Raw genomic sequence first — 21230 nt, 5'->3', positions numbered from 1 at the left:
AGTTTATTGAGTTTGTGTGTGTGTGTGTTTCAGAAAGTGTTTCCTCTTGAATATTCAGCAGAGCAGCTGGTGTGTACTGTATGTCTGTGTGTGTGTGTGTGTGTGTGTTTGTCACGCACGTGTCACTGTGGCGACCTCCCGTCAACGTGAAACACATTCATTCGCCAGCCTTTTGACCTTTAACCCCGGAGTCTTTAACGCGGCCCTCATTCTGGGCTTCAGCCGTCGCCCTGTAATCACCCGCTGAACGCTCGACTTGTGGGGCAGCACGCACACACACACACACACCAACGCACGATGAGTCCCTCACACCTTTCCTAGTGCGTCTCACCGCTCTCCGCCCCTCGCCGCCGTACATTGTCGTGATGAAATTGGGGTGGAAAGTCGTCGCACTCCGCTCGCGCTTCCCGCGGAAAAGCCAGCTGCTCGGCACAGAGGGGGCGAACGGGTTCAGGCCCCGCCCATCCTCGTCCAACCTAAACTCTCCCTCCCCCCCCCCCTCGAGGAGGCCACGTCTTTCAATATTTTAAGCGGCTTGTGCTAATCTTTGTCGCTCAGGTTTGTTTCGAAAGCATCGCGGCGGGAGGGGGGGTGAAGGGGGGGGGAGTGAAGACGGAGCGACAGGGCCCCGCCTCCTGTCAGCACGGCCTCGGATACACGGAAAGTCACCGGGGACGTACACGCTCTTGCGTAACCGCACCCCCCCCCCCCTCCACGCCCACCACCACGCACGTCTGCGACCCTGAGCTGATCCACCCTGGCGAGACTGTGCCACTGACCTGCTTTCTTCTTCTCTAGCCCTGAGGTTTGATGCCGTAATGGGGGACGGAGCCTGAAACTGTGGCTAAGTGTTGCGGGGGGGGGGGGGGGGGGTGAACACAGACGAGACGACTTCCTATTTCGCCGTAGAGAGAGGCGCGCGAGAATTAACTATGGCGGCCGTTATCGGAGCGGGCGCGGCGCCACAATTGTACTTAGCGGGTCTGCGGACGTGACCGGGGTACCGAGGCCCCCCCTCTCTCTCTCTCTCTCTGACTGGCACTGTGCGAGGAGAAGGAAGAGTTTTTTTCTGCTTCACTGTTCCCTTTATCTCCCCCCCCCCTGTTATTCTCTTGGCCTCCCCTCTCTCTCTCTTTCGCCGCTGCTCTCTTGTTTCTCCGTGCCTGTTTCCAGCCAAAAGGCCCCATTCTCCCCGGCATTGTGTGGGGTAATGAAGATTAGCCAGCCCGCCGCACACAATGGGGTCCCCACATCCGGAGCGCAGACTCTCCAAAGCCTGCCGCAAGCTGCTAACCCCGGTGTAAAAACCACTGTTGTCGCCGACCCCCCCCCCCCCACACACACACACACACACACAAGCACACGCACACAGCGGTTCGCAAACACATCCACTTTGCCGCGTTGAAAGCAAATGGCTGAAATGTCTCCTGATTAGATCAGGAGGGTTTTGACAGCTCGGCGATAAACAGCGGCTCAACCAAATCCAGTTCAAGTGAGACAGAGTTCCCCTCCCCGGCGAGAGCAGAACACAGCTCCGCTCGCCGGGATTATAACCCCCCCCCCCCCCCCACCGCCATCCTCCTCTCCGCTCCAATCTCGGCCTCCTTTCCATCACCGTCTCCACTTGGCTTCCTCGCCAACTCCTCTGTTCCCCGATCCGATTTCACCCCCACCTCTCCGGTCCTCGACTTAACACCAGAACAAAGACGCTTTTACACACTTTGTCACGAGCCATTTAGACGGAGCGGCGGAGGTCTTTATTCGCTGTGCACTTGTTGTACGCGGGGCCTCGAGTCCTCTCCATAGCGCCGGTGTCCCGCTAGACGGCGGCGGATCGACGCAAAATCTGTCTTCTGCTCGCCGAGGACGCGACGCGTGCGGAAAAAAAAGAAGCAAAAATCGCAGGTTCAATTCCCGTTTTCCAGGAGCGCCGCAACGCCAAAGACCGAACCCAAGAAGCGCGTTCGATGTAAACCCGAAAGCATTTGAGCCCAACACGACGAAAAATGGAAAATGTCTGCCTGAGGAGCTTTTCAAGCGTCTCATTAGCGCATCCATCCGAACAAAAAATTGACTGTGTGCAAAAGGTGTGTGTGTGTGTGTGTGTCAGGTTTACAACCATATGTGCATTATTCCCTCAAACTCCGTCAGCAAATTGTGATTTAACAACTGCCGGTGTCTGTTATCGGCCCGGGGGCCCGGCGCTGTGTGCCAACCGCCTCCAGGTGCCGCGTTGCCATGACGGAGAGGCTGGCGGCCGCGCTGATTACGGCTGCGAGGCTAATGTCGCCTGATAAGGCCGCGCGTGTAATTAAGCCGTTTCCGCGCCGCGTTATCTGGAGCCGGGTGAGATGGAGCTGTTAGTCGGCGAGGAGGAGGAGGAGGACGCCTGCCTCATATCTCTTCCTCCTCCCCATCATTCCCGCCCCCCCCCCACCTCCCTTCTAATCCACAAAGTAGCTTTTTTTTCTTCTTCTTGTGCTCTTGCACCTGTAGGAGATGCTTCACCCCTCAGCCGTCACGGTCCCCCCTCTCGAGTCCCCCGGTAACCCGCCTGTCTCGGGGATAAATTGGCTCTGTCTCTCCCCTCCAGCTCTGTCTCTCTTTGTGTCTCTGCTCCCTCCGTCTCTTTCCTCTTTGCTCTCGTCGGGGGGTGGGGGGTGGGGGGCACATCAGGAGATCCCTAAGGCCAAACACACTGCGCCCGCCCCCCCCCCCCCCCCCCCCTGCCGTGCTCTCCGCTGAGAATAACAGGGTGAAGGCGAAGGGCGCTCCGCTACTCAGATCAGTGTCAAGGAAAATGAAGCGTTACCTCCTGCTCACCCTCCTCCTCCTCCTCCTCCTCCTCCTCCTCCTCCTCCTGGCCCCGTAGGCAGGTTCCCCGCTCAGCTGGGATCCACTGATGACGCCACGCGGCTCTCAGAGGAGTCTGAAATCTGGGGCCTCCCAAGGATGTGCAAAACCCTGAAGGGCAGCTTAGCATTGGAGGAGGGGGGGGGGGACTTTTCTAAGATTTTGTTAGGGAGGGGTGTGTGTGTGTAAGTATTGCTCAGTGAAGCTATAGATTACCGTCTCTGTCAGCCTCGACGGCCACCGCTGATGAGCTCCTGCGCCGGGTATCATTCCGTATCGATCGGGGGCGCCCGCGCCGCAAACACACCGCGGCGGTTGGCGAGATGGCCGGCGCCTCGGGCCGCCGGTCATTTAGCCGTCACCTCAAAAGTGATGGCTCGGCCCGGACTCGACAGATCAATGGGAGACGCGGGCCACACACACACACACACTCGGAAAATTACGTGCCGGCGCCAACTTTTTCTCTCTCGATAAAAGTGCCAAGCGGGCTGCTTGAATTACAAACCGCAATAACAAAGACGGCCGTAAACGCAGTCGGTTAAACAGTGAGTCGTAAAAAATGAAATCTAAACCGTAAGGAGAAGGGGAAAAAAAGAAATAAAAAGGATAAGACAATTTGGTTACCCGGTTCATTGCAGGCCAGATTGTCCCCCTGATGTGATTGTGGTGCAGCCTCCAGCTGAAGGGATTCTACTCCGAGCGCGTGGCGTTGCATTCGCACCCTGGGGGTCGAACCAAGGCCCTCGTCTTCAATAAACCAGTGTGAATTCATCGCAGGACACTTTCTTCCTTGAGATTTTAAAGAGGAGACACTCTCATATATATATATATATATATATATATATATATATATATATATATATATATATATGCACGGAGCCAGCAGCCCGTTAGCTTAGCTTAGCATAATGAGTGGAAACAGGGGGAAATACCTAGCCTCCATGATGAAAGGTTTCCCATGTCTATATTCTGAGCAGGAAGGAACATCTACATATTCCAGAAGGAGGAAAATGCTTCGGGGAATCATGGATCATCTTTGAAAAGATGTGACAACCCCCCCCCCCCCCACCAAACGTAATGCACTGAACAATAGTGCTCCTGCATCACCCCTCCAGCTCAGGGCCCCCCCTTCGTAGTCCTGCCCTTTTCAACCCTGCTTGCGTCAGCGCTGGATATTATTATTCATAACACCTTGTCTCTATCACGGCATCTGTAGAAACTGAACATGATTATCCTCAAATTAATGAGCCGTATCCCCCCCCCATTACATTTATCAGTTTAGTGGTGTTTTGGGGCGTCCTTTGGGGGCATTATGCATGCTCTTGCGTTCATGTTTATAACCCAGGCTTTTTATTAGCGACATAGCGGGGCGCTAACAGTTGGGAGGCGGCCCGCGCTTTGATGGTGATGGCAGGCGGCGCGCGGCGCAGGCCAAATGTGAAGGGAGGAGAGAGGATCAGCTGCCATGCCGAGGGCCCCGTGGACGAGGGGGGGGGGGGGGGGGAGACAGTGAGGAGGAGGAGGAGGAGGAGGAGGAGAGAGATGAAGTTGGTGATACAGAACCTGTTCACAGCTCTCCGTCTGCGTGACTTTGCGAGAAGCGTGTCTTGTGATCAGCGAGTATTTGTCACACCTGCTGTATTTTAAGCCTCACCAACGTCAGGTGTGTTCTGCATGTGTGACTCAGTGTGTGTGTGTGTGTGCAGAAAATAAATACACCAAGTGCATCTGAAGACGGGTCGCTTTTTAATTTTCACGCTTTTTCAGTTCAAATATGCGTTTTATGTCCCAGGAGAGAGGAAAGTTGACGTGAACCGGGGAAGTGAGTCTCAGTACAGTTATATCAAATACATTTTCAAAAAGCGTGTACCTCTTTGACGTCATTGGACATTAGCCGCGCAATTAATTCAGGGCCGCTGTTCTCACCTTATGGCAACGAAACTACAAGAAGCGGCAAAGTAAGTCATAGTGACAGGTATGATTTCGCTTTGTTGGGAACACTTTTTATTTCTTTTGAGTCTCATTTATCACCGCCCTGTGGTGTGCACAGATCAAGCCATATGGGCATCTTTAAAGGGGCCTTCGCCAGTGGTCATGCAGGGTATCGAGTATCGACCCAAATATCCCAGTACGGTGTCGTATTGGAACGCGTCGTCAAAGGATACCTGCAATGGATCAATGGTGTACGCAGATCTTGAAAAAAAAGACCATTGACCGCTGCAGCTACACCAAATATAGCCGGGATTGTCTGGAACAGCTCCGATTGGCATAGAAGCACTCGGTGTCACGTTAAGGGTACTGGTTTTGGTACTGGTGCTGGTGCTGGGAATACCCATCCTTTATGGCTCTCTCATTCCAAGGACACGCTCGACAATATGGAATCTGGTTCCAAGTCCCCCCGCCGAAGCAGCTTGGAGGCGGAGGTGGGCCTGCCGGAGCATCCATTGGATGGCCTCAGCTTCTCTTGGCTCACACGACGCCACCGTCCCCGAAGCCTTTTGGAGGGAATGGACGCTGGCGTCACGCGGAGCCAATCGACGTTTCAGATCGGCGTTTGTCCAAAAAGAGCTGCAGCGAGCCACGAGCGCTCCTTTATCTGGTGTGCGATGCTTTTGGCTCTTGATTCCTCGCCTACACACACAGACACACACAGACACACACACACAATCACAAGCTCAGCCAAGAGAGTTTATGCCTGCGCGTAGGTGTTCGCACAAACACACACACAAGAGCCGCGTAATTACGCATAATTATGCTACTCTCGCACACACACACACACACAGGAACTCGCATATAATCACATGCAGCCACATTAAGTGTGCGTCGTACACCCACACTGCTCCGCGCTGCACACACAGGAGCCGCTGATCAACTGCATGACCTTCTCCCTTGCGCTGTTAATGTCACCACCTGGGGGAGGAGAGCGGCGGGAAGTGTGTGTGTGTGTGTGGGGGGGGGGGGATGTAGTGATGGAGTAAAGCGGAGAAAAGGAGGGTGGGGGGAAGATGGATGGAGAGAAAGCCCCTCCACCTCTCCCTCGAACGCAGCCTCTTTCACCCGTCTCGCCGCGTGTCAAACATTCCCTTCTGCATGCACACCCGTGCACACACACTCAGAAGTACGGCGTGCTCCAGAGGCCGCACCTCACACTCGGTGTGTGTGTGTGTGTGTGTGAACCCCTTTCTCCTGCACGCCAGGCCTGTGGCTTGCCCCGCCGGCGGGATCCTGCTATGGCAAATGTCACACTTTTAAAAAGGATTCACCCCCCACGGAGAAAACGAAGTCAACACCTCCCTTCGCTCTTTCCACCTCTCCTCACCTTGTCCCTCCATCCTCCTCCTCCCATTTCCTCTTCTTCTCCCGCCCCCCTCCCCCCATCCTCTCACTTATCCGTTTCTATCCTCTTTTCCGCTCTCTTGAACTATCTCTACCTCACTGACACACACACACATGCTCACACACACACACACACACACACACACACACACACACACACACACGCACGCTCACACACATCGCTCACCTTGGTTTGCAGTCCTCAGCGTTTTGCTGAATAAAGTCCTTTAACTGGCTGGTTTTAGCAGATAATTATCCCTCACCTTGGGAGAGGAGGAGACGACAATGAGAAGAAAAGGGAGAGAGAATGGGGTGATTTGGGGGAATTGATAGGGGGAGTGAGGCTGGAGGAGAAGAGTGAGACGGGCGGAGGGGTTCGAAAGATCGAATTGGACGTGTTGTGTTCCTCTTCACTTAAGGAGCCGCCGCGTGCTCCTGCCTTCATCATGTCTCAACGGCTTCGATAATTTATTGCACTCCAAAAGAGAAAAACAAGGCGAAGAGTTTTTTACATTCACGATCGACTGGCCTCCAGGAAACAGTCGAGACCTCTAGCACAGCGCATGAGAAAAAGGTTTTTTTTTCACAGTGAAAAACCACAACACAAGAAGCATGTAGGCGTGCAGTGGAGGGATGAGGCCCGGCCCATTATCTCCTCTGTGGATGTGGTCTTTTTAATTAGATGTCAATATGCAAATACTGTAAACAGTAGCAACAACAAATGGAAGAAAACAACTCCAAATCGCTTTTTGTTCCCAGAAGAAGACAATTTAGAGGATAAATCACACTCCCTTAGCAACACACAGCCCCCCCTCCGAAAAAGGAAGAGTTGCGCGTTTATTTTTAGAAGGTGCAAACAAGCAACTTGTGTGTGTGTGTGTGAATGATTGTCTCTGATGTGTCCCGTCTGCACCACCCTCTTCCTGATACTGGAACTAGCCGCTCTGTCTGTCAGCGCCTATTTACACACAAATGAAGTGGCGAGCGGCGCTGCGCCCAGTGGAGCCGCTCGCCTCCATCTCAGCTGTCAAAATGCGTTAGCGGCTACAAGCGAGAACACAACCATCCCGACCGGCGCCGACCATTCAAACGTAACGGCTCCAATCCTTGGACACGGAGAGTCTTCTCTCCTCCTCTTCGGGAAAGAAAACAAAAAAACAACATTCGCCGGCTCGTTGTAAAGTAATAGACTTCTTCTGGATGCCGGTTCACACAAATCGGGGATGTAGCCTATTATTCGCCCTCTGAGGGGAGAGGTGTAATAGGGATGAACAGACCATAACTACGGCTGAATAAATCTTCCTATCTTGGCTCCTGGTGGAAGCTGGTGCACACATGGCTTGTCAAAGCTCTATAAAATGTTGTTTGATAGGAGTTCTGTTCAGTTTAGGACTTCTCCTCCTCTTCGTTCCGCGCCGCGGCGGTTGCAATCAATCAGTGTGTAATCAGCTGTCGAGCCGGAGCTGCCAGGTGATCCCGGCTGTCTCGGTGGCTATCTGTGTGTGTGTGTGTGCGCGCGCACGCGCACGTGGCAGCTGGCAGAGCTGCCAAGTCGCCTGACTGGGTGAGCGGATGGCGCCATGCAGATTGTCCCTTTTTATTGTTGCATAACGGGCGCTCTGATAGCGACTGGGCGTATATGAAGTCTAAAGTGAGTGTTTTCTTCCTCCCCGTCTTCTCTCCCGCAGACCTGCCTCGAACTGGAGCGCTACCTGCAGACGGAGCCCAAGCGTCTGTCGGAGATCTTCGACCAGGACCTGGATGGCCTCCTGACGCCGGCCTACCAGAAGGAGGACGGCGAGGAGGAGCTGACGGACGCCCTGCTGCTCCCCAGCCCGCCCCCCGCCCTCCCGGAGCCCCTGAGCCCGCCTCCGGTCGTCCTCTGCGCGGCGCGGAAGAATTTGCTTAAGGCCAGCGGGCTGGAGGGCGCAGACCGGATGGAAGGGGTCCACCAGGCCCAGCTGAGCGCCGTCACCTCCCTGACGCCGCCGTCGTCGCCGGAACTCGGCCGCCACCTGGTCAAGTCCAACCAGACGCTGACGGCGTCGGCGGACGGGACGCTCACCCTGAAGCTGGTGGCCAGGAAGGTGGGGCTGAGGACGAAGGACGAGGAGGACGGGGCGGCGTGCGTTATCGGCGCGGGGGAGCTGCCGGAGAACAAGAAGAGGATCCACCGCTGTCAGTTCAACGGCTGCAGGAAGGTGTACACCAAGAGCTCCCACCTGAAGGCCCATCAGAGGACGCACACGGGTGAGCGAGAGCACGGGTCGTATTCTTAGAGAGTTGCGGGTGGAATGCTGTGAGGCTATTTTTGGTCCGCGAGCACGATAAGAGTCGTTCATGAATTCAAAATACATTTTTTAAAAGTTTGCACGAGGGAGCGAAAAACACATTTCATAGCGTAAAACTCATTAACTTCCTAATTTGTTTCAATAAAATCGGCCCCCACGCGCGTCGAGTGTAAATGTGTACATGTGTATCCGGGGAGTGAGTTGTCCAGAGACGCACGATTACACCGTGTGTAGTTTGTGAATATGAGCCGATAAAGACTTTCAGTCAGGCGGCTCTGAGGACGCCTCTCTCGCCAGAGCTCACCTGCAGGTAATAAAACTGATTGACGCTCATTGTTGCCGACAAACTGGAAAGACTCAATCCCGCAGCTTCCTCTCTGTGTTCCCCTGTGGAACACAGTAAAGTAATCACAGGAGGGGGCTTAAATATCTCCATGTGAAGTTTAAGAAAACCCACCTCTCCTAGTCAAGGGTCTTCTCAAGAAGGGGGGGGGGGGGGGGGTTCAGGAGTTATAACTCTCCCGCTCTTCCATCTCAATCCCAAACCACTCAGACCCCTGTCGGCAAGCTGTCCCCCGTCTGAGTAACTGCACAGTGATGGATGGATTGACCCGGATAGGCGGCCGTTTCCCCGGTTTATTTCAGGCTGCCCGTCCTCTGTGCGTTCTGTACTGTAAGTCGAGGCCAGCGGTCCTCGGCCCGGGCAGTCGGTCCGATTCCACAGGTCGGGATCGGTTCATCAGAATATGTGCCGGATGCGATGGCGCACTGTTACCCACGTGTGGGCGGGCGGCGAGGGATTCCCCGCCCGGGTGCTTATTCAGGGGGAACAGTAATAGTCCGTGTTGTGGCGGGGTTAGAGGTCAGCACACCTTCTGCCTTCAGGCCTCGATCAGTGGGGGGGGGGGGGGGGGGAAGGACGATGGAGTGTGGAGGAAATAATAGGTGTGAGAGGCGTTCAGGGGTATAATGAGATGAATAGGACATCTAATGGCTAGCCGATCACATGTGCTTTGAATAACACATTAAATGTATGGAGGTGAAATATATATATTATTACCCGTGGATCGTGCATAATGCCAAATAAGGTTACAGGGTCTCTTATTAAATATTCTTGCTCCCCACCATCGAACTCCCTCAACTTAAAGGTCGACGGATCACCCAAGCTGTTTAATTCAGAGGCCCCCGCACGGCTCGTTTACAAGCTCTGACTTGTATTTTCGGTGTGTGTGTGAATATAAATAAATCCAACTTGTCAGCGACTGTATGTCGTGAATGAGGGAAGCGCGGCGCATGTGTGATCACGCCCTCGCAGGGCGCATCACCACAGGTGTCGGAGTCACCCCGACTGGAACAAAGGGCACAGACAGCCATCATTGATTTCCCCGGCGTGGCACGCCGGTGCCAACTGGGCCAGCACTGGGAGCCCGGGGCCACAAGATCCACACGAGGGTCCACGAGTATATAATATTAATTGTAATAATGTTTGTGACATGGTGTTATGTATTCGTGTCACACTTGTACGCGGTTTACGTACATATTTGAATCCAAAACATCCCCGTGACCATTTTTTACGACAATAACTTTAGTTTGAATGTAGTTTTCCATTCGTACGCCTTTCCTTGAGTTAATTGTCGCCTCTTTCTTCCTCTTTCCAGCATGTTGTTTGGATGTTGATGTGATTTAATGATACAATATTACATAGAGCACCATAAGGGGCTCAGTTTCTCGAGGACCCGGACCCCCCCCCCCCTGATCTTATCCATGTCAATTAAGGTGCTCTGGTTAAAAGCATCCACCCAAACAACATCTGTCTTGTTATTCCAACCAGGAAAGCAGCATGATGACGAGGAGGGGGGGGGGGGGTCGACATGAGACGGCACAAAGAAAACACAAAAGCTGAAGAAAAGGCAGGAGGAGAGGAGATGGTGACGTGGGGTGAAACAAAGAGTCGATGAAGACAGGAGACGTGTGTGTGTGTGGGGGGGGGGGGTACAGTGGAGGGGGGGGGTCGCTCCACTGTACCCCCCCCCCCCCCATTCATGGAGCCATTATCCTGACAAGTTTAAAGATGTCATTACTCTAATCCTCTTTTTCTTAGTTGTTATTTCCATAAATTACCGAGGGAGGAAAAGGCGACGATGTAATCTGGAATTAGACGGCTGAGTTGAAATGACGGAGCCCTGTAGAGCTTTCTGTGAATAGGCTTATAGGGCAGATAAGGAATGGCACAATTAGATTTCTGGAAGAGGGTGAGGGAACGGGAAAAAGACGAGGACTGTTGTGTTCTTCTGCTCCTCTCTCTGTGTGTCTCTCTCTCTCTCTCTCTCTGTATCGCTCTCTCTCCTTATGTCTTCTCGTAACATCCCTCTGTATACACGCTTCTCTCTCACACTCTTAATATATTGCCTCGCTCTTTGGCCTCTCTCTCTCTCGACTGAGGCCAATGATTTGCAGACTGCATTATAATATTCAGCTATACACTATATACTTTATTCCATGTCTTTTATGTCTTTTTCCACGTTAATAACGAAATGCCGCGGCTGCTTGTTCCAGTTAAAGTAACATTTAAGTACACTTGGCTGGTTTTCTATACAAATGAACCAATTTCGCCCACAATTGTAGAGACGCTGCGTCCTCTTAATGGGCTACTTGACTTCACTCGGTCTTATTTAAACTGAATGATGACATTCACGACTGCAATTATGTTTATTGATACATAGTAGATGATAATAATAAGTGTTCATCTTCCAGCTCCACTTCTCCGTCATCCTCATGTCTCGCCCCGACATGCTTTATTCCCTCCATCAGTTCGCTCATCTATCACCCTTCTCTCCAAAAAGCCGTTTCTCTCGTCCTCTCCCATTGGCTCCTCTCCGACGCCGCGGTTCTATAAATGTGTGCAGGGGGAGGAGCCTCGTGAAGCTGCGAGAGCCCCTCTAATGACCTCTGAGACCCCGATGCCCTGCCTCGGCTCCAGCTAATGGAGGGAATGCAATTATCTTCAACACTGGCACCTGCAAGGCTGGAATGAGTGAGTGAGTGTGTGTGTGTGTGAGAGAGAGAGCATTCGGAAGTAACAGATTACACATAATGGGATTACAGTGACTCAGGAAACACCCGGTTATCAGATCACGAGTGAGAAATATGTGAACGCTCATTTGATTACTCAAAAGAAAGAGAATTTTTTTTTTTTTTTCAGAGGGTTGAAAAGCATTTTGATTGCGCAACATTCTGTCCTTAAATGAGCGAATGGCCTCATCTAATGGGGATTTTATCAGATAAAGCAGAATAAATAATGGGTCTGACCACAATCCCGATTCTTTGAATCAGAAGAAATAATCCACTTCTAGCTTTGTAATCTACATTATATGTTTTACAGGCAAAGTAATCGCCAAGTAACAGAGCGTAATCAGATTATGTTGCTGAGTTGAAGATAATCTGGTGGATTAGGGTCCTGATTGACATTTAAATCATCTGCCGATCAGTCGGACGCTCTGAGTCATCGTATTTAAAAGTAACCTTCCGTGTGTGTGTGTGTGTGTGTGTGTGTGTGTGTGCACCTGCTCTACTTGCCTGTTTGTAGGAGGGCATCTTGAGAGAGAGGGGGGGGGGGTCTCTGTTGCTAGGCAATGGGGGGCGAGCGTATCGTTGGAGTCGGTAGCTGAGTGGTTATGTACCGCTGCAGGCTCTGGTCTCTTAGTGCCCCCCCCCCCCCCCACACTCTTCCCTCTCCTCCTCCTGCACCACCACTACTACTACTGCTACCACCACCACCCGCTCCTCCCTCCCCCATCTTGCCCTGCGCAGCTCGATGGTTATCGTCGCTAGGCAACTGCCTCCGTGCTCTGCCAGCGTGGTCGGTAATTGGCCGGTGGCACGGCGCCGCGCCGTTGCCAGATCCAGCCAGCTGCACTGACTACTGCCTCCTCATGTTTTCAGTGTACACCCTCCCCTCCTCCCTCCGCCACCCCCTGACACACACACATACACCCCCCGCCCCCTTCGCTCTCGTTGCTAGGCAACTCATTCAGGCATTCCTGCCTCTCGGGAATTTCATTGGCCCAGAGCCGGACGGCCCAGACCTGCTGCTCCGGGAACGTTTTTTGGGAAGCGAGGCGTTATGAAGGGATACGCGCCCACAGGGTGGAAAGGCATCAGAGGCAAGTTGACCGGTTCCGTGTTTGCCTGCCGTAAAAAAATATCGAACCTGAAACAAAATAGTTGTAAATTATTTGAAAACGATGCAGTTTAAAGGTGTAACAAAAGGAAAAGTCCAAATGGATCAAGTGATTGTGCTTTTTGCCGTCTCTAGTTTGCCTCCCGGAGGTCACTCTTCCCTCACTTGTTCATTTAGCTCCTCATCACGGCTGCCACCTCCTGCCCCTCTTGTTTCTCCCCATCAAGGCGGACAGGATTCCCGTTAACGGGCCGCTGAGTGCGTCTGATAGAGAAGGGCTTGTGCGGGTCGCACGCTCAGCTTTGCGTTTCAGGACAAATTTGCCATGAAACTGCACTTCATTCAGACCGTCGCGCTTATTGATTTTCTTTTTTTTACCTTCTGCCCCACGAAACAAATCTTTACACGAGTCTATTTCTCCTCTCGCTCGTCTCAATCTGGACCGTCGCTCCAGTGACTCCGTTCCCCCCTTTTTTTTTTTTGGGAAAAAAATATCCCATTCAACAAATGAAAGCCTGTTTTTTGTGTGCGTCTGCGTTCGGCCACGAGCCGCGTTGGTCCAGATGGGATGTGACAGATGCAGGTGACACATCTCCCGGAGCCGGACGCAGCTGGCGGATTGTGGGCCGCTCGCCATTATGCCGACTGCGACTGGCCTAATTATCACCCCCCCCCCCCCCCCCGTGCTCCCCCGCCGGCATATCTCTCCTGCCTTAATCCACTCCTGCAGCACTTCTCTCCTACTCCACGTCTTCCCTCCTGGTCTCATCTCGCCTCCTCTTCTCACTCTCTCAACCACCTTCGCACGCTCATCCCCTCGTCCTCTCTCGCCCTCCACTTCTTCTCTCGCCCTCCACTTCCCCGTCGACACCCTCTGCTCCTCTTCAGCGAGGAGACGCAGGGTATTTATCGTCGAAATGGAACGAAAACTCAAAGAATAGACGGGAAGCGTCGTCTGGAATAAGCATCCCTGAGCAAAAAAATACATCAAGCGTCCCCTTGAAGACGACTTTATATTCGGATTCACGCGCACACAACAGACGCGTGTGATTGGTGGATGAGCGATGCAAAGAGGTACTTTTTATGCATGTTTTCTAAATGTATTTTTTTCTCCCCCCCAGGTGAGAAGCCGTACAAGTGCTCGTGGGAGGGCTGCGAGTGGCGATTCGCCCGGAGCGACGAGCTGACGAGGCACTACCGCAAACACACCGGCGCCAAGCCTTTTAAGTGCAACCACTGTGACAGGTCTGTCAACACACAACTCCTTCCCTCTCTCGCTCTCTTGTCTTCTTTTCTTCTCCCATCCTCCGAGTGTCGTTTTGAAGTACTTCCAGGAGCACAACGGGCTGTCCCCCCCCCCCCCCCCACTCGGTTTTGTACACAGTTTTGGTTTAAAAGTGGCGCGATGAACACACACACACACCAAACATTTTTTGGTACTGACCCAATTTCAAAGTGCGCTGGCAGGATTACTAATGATGCGTGCTCCTCTGCAACACACGCGAGGCCCAACCTGCCCAATCTGGCACCGGGAATCCGAAGGTTGCCTGTTCTGCTCTACACCCGCATTGGGCCCCGCGCAGCATAATAATAGAGCTTCTCCTCGCGTCGGGCCGCACGGCCTCGATGTGAAGGTTGCTTTCACACCGGGACGGGCGTGTATAATGGCTGTAGAACCCATTATCACACATCACTGGGAGAGAATATTCATTTGAATGAGTCCATATCGTTATAAACTCTGGGTATCTGGAGTCCACCCCACCCGCAAACTGTGAACATCCGTTATTTAAAGGGCTGGATTCAGATTCATTCAGATGTTGAGGGTGTTTTAAAGAGATGGGTGTGTCAGGCGGAATGTGTATAAAGGTATACTCTTTTTTTTTACACTAAAGCATATAAAACATGTTTTAAAAGAAACTCTTAAGTTAAATATAACCCCCAAAATAAGGAGGTGTCCCTTTTAGACCACACTAGCATCAGTAAAAGCTTCATGGTGATCAGCGATGATTCACAATCCACTAATACAGTCAATATTTACAATGTATAGATCATTTATTCAGTCTTCCTTATTACGAAACAAAGTGTGTGCTGGACATTTGAGGGGAGAAATGCCTTTGGGGAATTTCAGAGGCCACAGAGAGACAAAATACAGGTGTGTGTGTGTGTGTGTTACGGTAAATAACGACCTCAGCTGGCCTGCCGGTGATGGGAGAGACGATCCTGTAAACCGGATGATTCCTGGTCTGATCCCTCTGACCCCGAGCAGCGAGTGTCCTTGAGCGGAGGCAGACCCACAATATCCGCTGGAAGACCCTTCTGTGAAAATGTAATGGTTCCAGAGACGCGGCTCGAGCTCGCTAACGTGTCACTTCCTGTTACAGAGGGAGGAAGCGGCGCCGTCTCTTCTGAAGAGTTGATCCGGGCGCGATGCGCAGCCTAATTAGTCGCCCTGGCTCCTGTTTAATGATGAAACGGAGCAAAATGTTAATTTGCATTGGCTCCGGTGGCAAAATCATCAAACATTCAGCGGCCATTATGAAAAGATCAGCTTGACTCAGACACGAAACATCTTTACTCCGATTTTAATCACGCCCTTCTGCCTGTGATCCGGCCCTCGCCGACACCTCCGGGATGTCGGAGCGATATTGATGACGGGAGCCACCTCAAGGCGAGGAACCCCCGGGAGAAGATGAGTCACGACAAAACCTTGAGTTTCATACTCTGGTCACGTATGCTGCATCCGTGTTCATGTCGCACGACATTACTTTACCAAATGAAAACTCCGTAGTGTTTCCAATTAGTGTGTAAAACACTTTCTGAAAACAGCTTAATTTGGCAAAGTGCCTCATAATTTAGGCTTTTATGTCCTCTCCATGAGAATAACGATTTTGTATTTATTTTATGCCACATGCTTACAGTTGTCAATATACACTATATGTATATATATATATATATAGTGTGTGTATATATCTAGTTATATATATATATATATAGTGTGTATATATATAAATAACTATATATATAAATTCAAATGTATCTCCAACAGTAGGTTACACACAACATTATTTAGGTATTTAGGTATGAAGAAGAAAATGAACAAAGAGGTTTTAAGCAATGTAGTGTGTGTGCGTGGTTGTGACCTCTTGAATCATGTATAGGTTCATTATGAGAGGACAAAGAAAGCACTCTTCACCTGCGGTACTTTGCCCAAGAGTGAGAGTGTGAGCCTTGGTCATCTGTGTGTGTGTGTGTGTGTGTCAGTGTCAAGTTAATCAGGTCTCAGCTGGCCAGACTGTAAATACAGTGTCTCTCCCTCCTCACCCCTGATTTCCCACCTCCCCTCCCACCACCACCACCACCCTGCAGGCACATGTCTAATTCGAGCCCACCACTGTCAAGTGTCACAAGGCGCCCAACCCCTGCAGCCCAACACACACACACACACACACACACACACACACACACACACACACACACACACACACACACACACACACACACACACACACACACACACACACACACACACACACACACACACACACACACACACACACACACACACACACACACACACACCCTGCTGAGATGAAGAAAGAGGGGAAACAGGGGAGACAGAGAAGACTGGGGTGGAAGATTGAGGATGAGGGGGGAGGAGGGGACAGACCCACGGAGTGCCAGCTGGTGTCGTGCCCCCGAGTCGTGACTCATACTTTACCATCTGTCTCTCTGAGCACGAGCACACACACACACACACACACGTCTCCCGAGCCGCGCATTGATCTCACATGTGCTCGTCGTGCAGGGACACACCTGCAGGTGTGACAGCGAGACAGATGACGGGTGGCTCATCACAGTGTAACCCCCCCCCCCCCCCGCCTCCTCTCGGCCAAACACTGATTCATCTCGACATCTTCGACAGTTGCCTCCGTCTCAGCGGGGCGAGACAATCTGAAACGGGTGTCAAAAAGAACAGGGAAAAAAATCAACAGTTGCAGAGCGGTGAGGGTCTGACTCCCAAACTGGGCTCTCGTGCGTAAAGGCTTGGGACGAAGGCGTGTTTTTACTCATTTTAAACCTCATTTCATTCAAGGAATGATAACCGAATTACTCGCGATGAGTATTCACAACCTCCCATTTAAATAAATGTCACTAACAGTAATTCTGCGGTTTAATTTCTTCATTTTGGCACAAACCAGCAGTCTTTATGGACACAACTTACACTTACCTTCATTTCAAACACATTTCCGGCAGCAATTTGCGGGCAATTTTCCAAAGTCTTGTTTCCGTATTAAACCGAACCACTTTAAACAAGTCGCCGTCTCAAATGCAACCCGACGCACACTAATCACCAGAACTCGCAGGCTCCCAATTACCTCAAAGAAAGCAACGCTGGCTGTGTGAAAAGCACTCGTCTGGGGAGCCGAGCCGCAGTCTTTGTTCAGCGGGCGTGAGACAGAAATGCTGCTGATCCGGGTCTCCCGTGATGGCTGCATCTCTACGGGAAGCACGCGGCGAATCAACAGAACCTCAGCTGAAAGGCGCGCGGTGAGCCGATGTGTGGCAACCGGGTCGAAAATAATCAAAGAGCAATCCTGCCCATTTTCAGAAATGAGACCTCGGTTCATCTAATACAAACGGCGTTCGACAGCACATGTTTTGCATGCTACTTTCTCTCTCTTTCTCTCTCTCCCCCCCTTCCTCACCGTTTCACTACATCCATCTGCGGGCTCTGTAGTTATTCATGCCGCAGCTGGAGTCATTAGGAGTGCTGCTGAAAATGCTGATTATGAATTAGTTACATATATACTAATTGCGTGTGCCTCGCTAGCTAACGGCAACATTTAGCTCATTCGAAGAAACAACCCCCCCCCCCCATCCTCTCTCTCTCTCCCTCCCCCCCCCCCACCCCCACTGCACTGGTAACAAACCTAACAGGCTGTTCTCCGTTTGCCTCTCTCTCTCTCAGGTGTTTCTCGCGGTCGGATCACTTGGCGCTACACATGAAGAGGCACATCTGAGAGAGGTCAGCGGGAGAAGGGGATGGAGGCGGAGCGGAGGGACGAGAGGGAGCATCGTCTGCAGAGAAACGACACCACGGATGGGAGAGAGAGAAAGAGAGAGAGAGAAAACAGCGGGAATGGACTCAAAGGATTGAGAGGGCAGACTTCCTCTCCCTCGAACCTGCCACAGTCTTTTTTTTTCTTCTTTTTTTTTATCGCCAAAGGGTTTATCATTTAATCCACAGGACGGAAAACGATTCGTCAACTCTTCCTCCGACCGCTGTCACGTCTGCCAACCGGATCCATTTATAAATCCTCCCGGTCCGACGCCATCGGGACGCTTGTTTGAACGGAGCGTTAGATTGGATTTCTCCAAGACTGGAGGACGGGGAGTGCATTGCTCTGACGTGAAGACGGATCGGGGTCATCCTGAGGACGAGCTTGCTTTGTGAACATCAGGATGAGGCTCGCTGCTCCACTCCGGGGGGAAAGGCCCCGAGAATGTCATCTGACACCGAGCGTCTCAAGAGATGCCGGATTTCATTCTTCTTCTTCTCCTCTCCGGCATCTCGGCTCCTACGAGTTTGTTCGCGAGGGACCCGTGCACAATTGACTCTTTTCAATTTTTTCCGTAAAAAACTGAAATAAAAAAAGCCCCACCTAACAATTTCGGGGACTCGGTGGGCGTCCACGTGCCGCCGGAGGTGCGGACAGCCACATGCACAAGTCGGAAAAAGCAGCCCGGCGGACGGAGATGGCACACCCGGCGCAAACGAGGCCACTCTGTAGGATAAAGGACGGTATTGTTTCTCAGAAATATCTCCTTTTTGTTGTTGTTCAAAACGGTTTGAAAAGACCATTTTGGAAACGGATGCAGCCCAAAACAAACAAGTGTCTACTGTTGATGCCTGAAATGATCTCTTTGGCCTTGGAGAGTGATTGGCAGCCAACTAGCCACCGGGCTGAGGAGGTGTCTTTTTTTTCTCCTATCGCACCACCCACTCAGAACTCATGCAACTCAGCGGCTCTCGGACTTCATTTCAGAAAAGAAAGACAAAAAAAGGCAGCATTCAGCTTTCCTAATCGGACCCTATGCATGTCCGAGAGCATCCTGCTGACTTCCTGACCACACACGTGTGTGTGTGTGTGAATGCAGATTGATGGGCCAGAAGGACACTAACTCAACCAATTGGGTCAAATCAATGTGAATGTATCTGTTCGTCTGTACATGAAAAGACCGTTTGTCTCGATACGGTAGATTCCTTTTTCTTATTTATTCACAGCAGATATGAACGGCTCGGAGGAACTCGCCGGTCACGGCTGGGAGCTTCCGGCATTTCACTGGTCGCACTGGAACCAGCGGGGAGGTCACGGAGTGCATGTTTCCGGTGTACCCGGAGGAACGGCCCCCGCTTTGTCAGCAAATGATAACTCGCCCCGTCAGCGCATGAAACTGCAGCGGAGTGAAACGCACACACACACAGACGAGACGCGTGCACATACGCTCCCAGAAAAAACTGGAATTAACATTCGTCCTTGGCGGTCCGACTCTTGTCCGACAGAACGGAGACGCAGCACGTCTAGTTTAGGCTCCGGCGTCTCGTCTTCAATCCACAAATGGATTTTTTTGGGGGGGCGATCATCGACTCGAGTGCACATAAAACAAACCGGCGGCTCGGGCGGAAAAAATAGTAAGATTGCCGTCGGAGTCTCGCGACCGCGTTCGTTCTTTATTTTACGTGCGGCGGGCCGCCTTTTGGCGACGGAGGCGGCAAATTGATTTCACTCTGTGTACCAGAGGCGCATTTCAATTTCGGGTACGAATGCATTCCAGCTCAATCATATCGAGACCTGCTGGTTTACTGTCACACAAACATTCTTACTGGCCATCCGGGTGCAACCCACATCAGTGCTAGCCCATTCTTTTCTGCGTTTGTGGTCGTTAATTAAAAAAAAGAAACGTACAATGAAATGAAAGTGAGAAATGGTTTGAGGCGGCAATGTCTGAGCAGGTTTGTGGTTCTCCGGCTTAGCCCCGCCCCTCCACGTGGACAGAGTCGATGAAGAATAAGCAGTTGGAACCCACGGGTTATTAAAACTGCGTCATCAATGGCAGCTCTACTTGTGTGTAACTGAATGGTTGTGTATGTGTGGGAATGTGCAGAACCGGAGTGTGTCGGTTTTCTTTTTTGTGGGTTCATGTTCGTACCCATCGTAGACTGGAGCGCCGGATGCGGTTCTTCGCGGCCATTTGAGACTTTTAAGGAGGAGAGACCGCGAGACACATTGGAGGGGGCGGGGACAATTGCAACAACAACAAAAACATTTTGTGACTTTCTCAAGCTCAAAGACGGGGATTTCAAATGTGAAATGTGAATTTCTAGGAGAATTAAAAAACGACGTTGTCCCCGGAGGGTGCGGTTCAGCTCGGTGTCATCGCAATGAATGATTGTCAATTCTGCTGTGCCTGTGTGTTGTCTGTCTGTTTGTATTTGCACTCTGAATTTTCTGGAAAGATCACTTGCATATCTGATGTTTTCTGTCCGCCTGTACACACACACACACACACACACACACACAAACTATGGTTAGAAAACACTGGTCGATAAGTCTGTATAGTAGCCGGTTTTTTTTAAGCACATGTACACACTCTCGGATTCACACACCAAACAACATGCATGAACACATCCTGAACACACAGATTCAAACACACACGTGCACACACACACACACACACACACTCTGTCCTTCTAATGTGTATTTTACCATTCCTCATGCCACCTTGTGGGAGTCAGAGATCTAGACTGCAGCTTTTGCTCTCAGCGGAGGAGGGGAGGGGGGGGGACATTGTTATGTGTGACACCACCTCCGTTTCCACCAGGTCTGAATTTCGAATCAAACACCCTTTTTCTACCAGCATCCCCCCCCCCCCCCCCCCCCGACCTCCTTCCATCTCCTCAGATACGACCCCTTTCAACTCCTGTCCTCAGTCCGACTCCCCCCTCCCGCCCCCTCCACCTTTTTACCTCCGTTGTCTTTCTCCTTCTTTTTTTTTTCCGCGCTGTACAAAGTGTTTAAAATTTTATCATTTGTATATTATGATGTATGGGGTACGATGATGTTCTTTATTATGGGGAAAAATGAGAAAGATTTATTTTTGTTACCGGTTTGTTTCATAATTCCTTTTTTGAAATTGGTATTGTAATATCTCTATGCAAGGAACTGTTTCGGTGAATCGTTTTTATTTAAGAATGTAATTACGTGTAATAAATGGTAGAAGCAGTTCGGCGTGGAGGACTCGCGGTTCTTGGCTGCTCCGTTAATGGCGGTTTCATCCGGCGACAATTTGCGCCTAATCGCCGGCCCGCTCGCTGTATTCTTCTCATCACAGAGCCAATCAGTTTGCTAACAATGAGTCCCCCCCTCCCCCCCTGTTGCTTTCATTGCCGCTGACCGGACGACCTTAGAGGAGCGGCGGGTGGAGAGGTGTGCTGCATCTTCACAGTTCAAACCTTCTCGGATGAAAGTGGGCAGGATAATTTAATTAGCTCCCTCCTGTTTCTGCTA

General features: G+C 51.4%; 1 protein-coding gene across 1 annotated transcript in view; it reads left to right on the top strand.

Annotated features, from left to right (window-relative positions):
* klf7a (Kruppel like factor 7a) overlaps positions 1–20946 on the top strand; it is a 29779-nt gene extending 8833 nt beyond the window's left edge. The window contains exons 2-4 of the mRNA XM_056431672.1: positions 7878–8439; positions 13782–13905; positions 17630–20946. Of these exons, the coding sequence (XP_056287647.1) occupies positions 7878–8439; positions 13782–13905; positions 17630–17681 (738 nt within the window). The 3' untranslated portion in view covers positions 17682–20946. The remainder of the gene's footprint in view (positions 1–7877; positions 8440–13781; positions 13906–17629) is intronic.
* Positions 20947–21230: the final 284 nt, after the last annotated feature.

The sequence above is a fragment of the Pseudoliparis swirei genome, chromosome 14 (assembly GCF_029220125.1).
Source record: "Pseudoliparis swirei isolate HS2019 ecotype Mariana Trench chromosome 14, NWPU_hadal_v1, whole genome shotgun sequence".
NCBI lineage: Eukaryota > Metazoa > Chordata > Actinopteri > Perciformes > Liparidae > Pseudoliparis > Pseudoliparis swirei.
The sequence above is the reverse complement of the archived record's forward strand: the minus strand, read 5'-3'. Positions and strand labels throughout refer to the sequence as shown.